Source organism: Geospiza fortis, unplaced genomic scaffold, assembly GCF_000277835.1.
Source record: "Geospiza fortis unplaced genomic scaffold, GeoFor_1.0 scaffold70, whole genome shotgun sequence".
In the NCBI taxonomy this organism is placed as follows: Eukaryota; Metazoa; Chordata; class Aves; order Passeriformes; family Thraupidae; genus Geospiza; species Geospiza fortis.
Genome location: NW_005054317.1, coordinates 560,077 through 565,502, shown reverse-complemented (window position 1 = coordinate 565,502; position 5,426 = coordinate 560,077). Strand labels below are relative to the sequence as shown.

Genomic DNA, 5,426 nt, shown 5'->3' with positions numbered 1-5,426 from the left:
AAAAAACCAACTCTTCTTCAGTATAATTACAGTGGTTTTTTTTTTTTTTCCACTTTAGGGAAGAGGAAACAGCCTGATTGGATAGATGGGAAATGAAGCCAGGGAAATGGAGGTGGATTTTTGCCCATCCTGATGCAAATCTAGGCAGAGGAGAAGCTCAGAAGGTTGAGCACAACCATTTCTAGATGTATTAAACCCCCAATGTGTACAAACATGTAACAGGAACAAGCAATAACACTTTGAGATATTCTATTATCCCTCAATGTAATAAATATTTTATTAGAGCCATAGAAAAGAATGCATACAGATAACCATAGGATACACACACAACTGGAAGTTCAAGGATAAATTTCAACCTTTTCAATATGAAACAAGGTACTGGGTACATATCTCATGGAGATATAGAACTAGAAATCAAGTAATAATACAATGTAAGTGCATGAAAAATGGGCAGTACAGGAACCTGGACTAGAATTTTGTGAAACAAGAGAAAGAGTCACCCTTTGTTGCATGAAATAGAACTATTTACTCACTAGGAACACCTGGATTTCCATGTCCCCCCCACCCCCCTGTTTGCAAGTGTCTGAAAACAACACTGGTCAGCCACATGGAAAAGCAACTAATTTTAAACTCATTTATAGCTCTCTATGTACAGTATATACAGCTCCTGCTTTCCTCAGCAGCACTTTGTCTCATCTGGAGCTCATCTGCCAGCTGAATGCATATCAAGGTATTTTTTTCCAAAGTGCTACCATAATTTTATTAATCCTGGTTCTCCCTTTGTACTTCTGTGTGTTGTAGTAATATTGTGAAATTTAAAAACCACAGTCTTTAAGAGGAGATGATGCTTTATGTCATCTGAACAGGGATGCTGTGACCTCTCTAAAAAGGTTGATTTGACTGAAGCCACAACTCCAGAAGTCAAATGGACCCGGCTGAATGTATCTTTAATTCACTGCCATGAAAGAAAGCACAGATTTCTCTACAACAGCAAGTCTGTAGTGTTGTTGTGTAATTTTTTTAAATATCCTACTATGGCCACGAACTTCCCAGACTCATGTGACAGCAGTGGGGTGCAGCTGAGGGCCAGAGCAGGTGGAACAGCTCAGAACTGGTTCAAGAGCAGCAGGAAGGAGAGGTCTGACTGTAGGTCTGAGTTCAGGCTGTTTGCAGTGCCATGAGCAGGAGAATTGGGGCTGCAGGTCTGGGAGCACCAGGGAGGGAGGGAGGGGGTGGCTGTCCCTGTCCCCAAGGCCATGGGGTCCCTGCACCTCCCCAGGGCTGCCAGGTGGGCACCTCAGCCCCTGAGCACTGGCAGCAGGGCAAGCACAGCACCCTCAAGGTGGGAGGGTTTGGTTGTGAACAAAGAACCCGGTTAGGGAAGGCAAGGTGGGGAGATGAATTTCAGAATTTACTGAGAAGCAGCACAAAACCATCCCCAAAGCACAGCTGGGAGATCCTTTCTCAGGAGCAGCATGGAGGCCCTGCCTTTGCCCTGCTCCAGGTGGGATTTCTTTCAAGGAGATTTCTTTTGGGATTTCTTTCCACTTAGAGCAGCAGGGAAATGATCCAAACTCCAGGGTGATGGCACTGCCTTGGGAGCAGCCATTATCAACTCCACCTGATAACAGCCGCAGCTCTGATTTCATCCGTTCCATGTCAAATGCTATTTTAGCAATGCAGAACAAACCCAGAACGCTTCAGGGCTGCTGCAAAAAATGTTGTGACCTCACAGTGCCATCCCGCCCCCTCTCTCTTACACTGTATCTGAAGTATGTAACATGTAAACTCCTTTGGTTCAAGTATTAAGGCATTTTAGATTCCTTTTTAAAGGATTTGCTAAACTCTACATGGTATTTTTTACTTCAACTTACAGTGAAATATAAAGAATTTAAAAACACGTCAGGATAGAAGAAAAAACATGCATTAACCACTGCAGTTTTTTTTAAAAAAGCACTTTAGTAACCAATTTTTTTTTCCCCAGCAAATGCAAATATATCAGCACAACACAGAATTAAGGGTCAAGGAAAATGTTGTTGCTAAGAAGCTGGAGACACTGAAGATGCTCAATACTGATGGTCCAGAACCTCTTGCATCCATACCTGTGACAAAGGAAAAAATGAATTCAGGATTAAATGAAAGCAGAAGTAGCTGCTGTGCCACTATGACTTTTCCCTAGATGCCAAGCAAAAATTACTGTAATTTTTTCTTACAAGCACTAGAGATCTACAAAAATACAGGAAATATTTAAAAATTACAGAGATGCTGTGATCATGAATGGTTTTGGTGCTCTGGTTTAGCTGACAAGGTGGTGTTTGGGCAAAGGTTGGACTCAATGATCTTGCAGGTCTTTATCAGGCTGGAAAGTAAACTCATCTGTGAGTTTACTTTCAAGGTAATAGTTTTTTATCAAAAAAGGAGAAGAAGTAAAAAATGTAACATTTTTAATACCAACTTAAATGGCAATTTACCAGTTCAGCAGAATGGAGTTTGCCACGCATAAGGGCATGAAGATTTTAATTGCTTTCCCTTTATTACCTTATTACCACACAACGTCTAAACATTAATTTTAGTTTTTTTCCCCCCACCACCAAAGGAAGCAGAGACGAGCTGGGACAAGAAGTGGCAGAACCTACTGGCTAGTCTGGGGATGAGGATCTGCTGGCTGCTGCTGCCATCCCCGCCCTCGGTGGTGGCTCTGACCTCGATGAGATAATCGTCCTGCAGCTGCAGCCACAGCTCGGCCGTGGTGCTGGCCGTGGTCAGCACCTCCACCCCGCCCTGGCTGGTCCTGTACAGCACCTGCAACGAACACAGCACGCCTCAGCACCGCCCTGCCCTCCTCTGCCTCCCACAAACAGGGCTTCAGCTTTTCAGAGGGATGGGATGAAGGAAAAGAGCTGATTTTTGGTTAATATTCCAGGGTGGAACTGTATTTAAGGGGAGAAGGGAATATCAATCAATGTTCTCTTTTGAACGTTGACTCAAAACGCTCTCAAAAACAGTTTTTGGAATGTTTTTCATTCAAAAAAAGAATGAGTTTTTCATTAATTTTCAAACATTTTTTTCACCTTTCATTCCAGATTTAATTTCAAATGGCACCACGGATGCTAATACATCCGTATTGTATTATTATAAAATGTGTATGTACATATAATGTCACGGGCATGTCTTATGAAAAATCCTTTCCTTAGGATTTTTCCTCCTGAGAAGCTGAGAGGCCTCAGGAACAAAATGTAAACAGTGATTATCTGCTGCTGTGGAATGCAACAGGTGCATCTGTGATTGGTCTCATGTGGTTGTTTCTAATTAATGGCCAATCACAGTCCAGCTGTTTTGGACTCTGTCGGAGCCACAAACCTTTGTTATTCATTCCTTCTTTTTCTATTCTTAGCTTAGCTAGCCTTCTGATGAAATCCTTTCTTCTATTTAGTATAGTTTTAATATATCATAAAATAATAAATCAGCCTTCTAAAACATGGAGTCAGATCCTCATCTCTTCCCCCATCCTCGGACCCCTGTGAACACTGTCACACATATAAAATGTGTATGTACATAATATGTATGAAAATAATACATATTGTGTATTATTTTTATTACAATAATATGAAATAATGGTACACTGGAACAAGCTGTAAACATGTACTTCTTGCCAATACAACTCGGTGGGTCATCAGATCTTCAGCCTAAATCTTTTAATCAGGATTATATCATGTGGGATCCAGCAGTACAGAGCTTAGCAGGAGCATCTTCAGCTGTTCTTTTACACACACTTATATGACATTTTTAAACACTTCTACATTTGTGTGCTGATCAGGTTTAGAGCAGGTGCAACTGGGTAATTTCTAAGAGGGAAATGAGCATGGCCCACAGCAGGTAAGAGGAGAAAGGTTTAAAAGTATCAGTTTAATATATGTGACAATATATAATAACTATAATAATACACCTGGCCAGCAATGGAAGCTACATCCATCAGGCTAAATGTTTTTGGTTTCTTTCTTTGGTTTTATCCACTTGGCTAAGTGTTACACATTTAGAATGAGAGTTACGGATGTGGTAAGTGTTTAAATGTTCTCAGATCCAGGTGTGGGAGGGATCCCAAGAGCTGAGCAGTGCCAGGATGGGGAGGAAGGGGGATTGGGGGACATTAATGGTGAGACACTCTTAGAATATGTATTTAAAATATTTAAAATCCCTAAGAAGGAGACCCCAGTGAAATGTTTTAGGGGTGGGATTGTGCATGCTCTGAGCATGCAGACAGACAAGGAAACACCAGCCCTGGGCTGTTCCCAGCTCTGTCCCCACTGACCTTGTAGCCCGTGACCTCGGACTCGTTGTCCATGGCTCTGACCTCCTCCCAGCTCAGCACCACCCTGGAGTCTGTGACATTCCACACCACGTTTCCTGGAGGCTGGCTGGGTGCTTCAAACACACAACAAAAGCACGACTTTAATTCAATTGCTATTGGTGATTGATTCACCTGCTCAGGTAATTGGCTGTCATTGCATTTGGGATGCAAAACCAGCTCTAGTGAAGGCTCCTCTCTCTGCATGTTATAGTTCAGAGGCTAAATTTGAAAAACAGAAGGAAGGAAAAAGCCAGAAGGGCACATAAATGTTGTTTCTGAAGCTCAAATATCTGTTGCTGGTCCTTCATTCAATACACCCAGAGAGAAGCATGTGCCTTAGGACAGGGGTGATTAATTAGAACAAACTCTAATGATGGTAACAGACAATTTCTAGGTTTAGTACAGCGCTAAGAATAAGAAAATTCTTCACAATAGATTTTTAGACAAATTTAGTCTCAGTGAATATTCATATTTGCCCACTATGTTGATTTACTTTAAGATGTTTGTTATGGAAAATATTTGAAGTTTTTTTTTGTCTGCTGGCTCTTCCAACTCGAGTTGTGGTTCTGAACTGAGCCTGTGCCAAAAGTGGGCTTTGGCCACAGAAATCTGCTGGGATTTTTGGTTCATCAGCAGCCCAAGGCTGTTATTTACAAAGCAGCTGCATGCTCTGGGCTCTGCCCCTTTCATGTACTTTGGAGCTGCCAAGCTCTCAGGGAAGTACAAACCTCCTCAAATACCTCAGGTTGCTTTCCCAGAAAACAGGTCCTGCAGTGACACAAATCAATGATTAAAATCTTTTCTAAACGCGTTAAGGAAAACAATTTACTGTTGCTGTCACCTAGTGGAGGCAACTGCTGCCTAGGTGGGCTGAGCTGTGCTTTGAGACTGGAGGTTCCAGCTTTAAGCACTGAGAGTGGTTTTGAACACTTGTATCCATGTCCTTATAGGGTTTTTCCTCTTTTTTTCCCCCTCCTCTTTTCAATCCCCTCACACAGGAAGTTCCCTGCCTTCTCTCCATAAGCAGCCAGATCAAAACCCACCTGATTATACTAAAAAACCAGAACCCAACCCCCCC

At 42.2% G+C, this 5,426-nt stretch overlaps 1 protein-coding gene across 1 annotated transcript in view; it reads right to left on the bottom strand.

Annotated features, from left to right (window-relative positions):
• Positions 1-252: 252 nt before the first annotated feature.
• Positions 253-5,426, bottom strand: part of CNTN3 (contactin 3) — a 74,771-nt gene continuing 69,597 nt past the window's right edge. The window contains exons 18-20 of the mRNA XM_031056371.1: positions 4,310-4,422; positions 2,637-2,802; positions 253-2,102 (exon numbers count right to left, since the gene is read on the bottom strand). Of these exons, the coding sequence (XP_030912231.1) occupies positions 1,999-2,102; positions 2,637-2,802; positions 4,310-4,422 (383 nt within the window). The 3' untranslated portion in view covers positions 253-1,998. The remainder of the gene's footprint in view (positions 2,103-2,636; positions 2,803-4,309; positions 4,423-5,426) is intronic.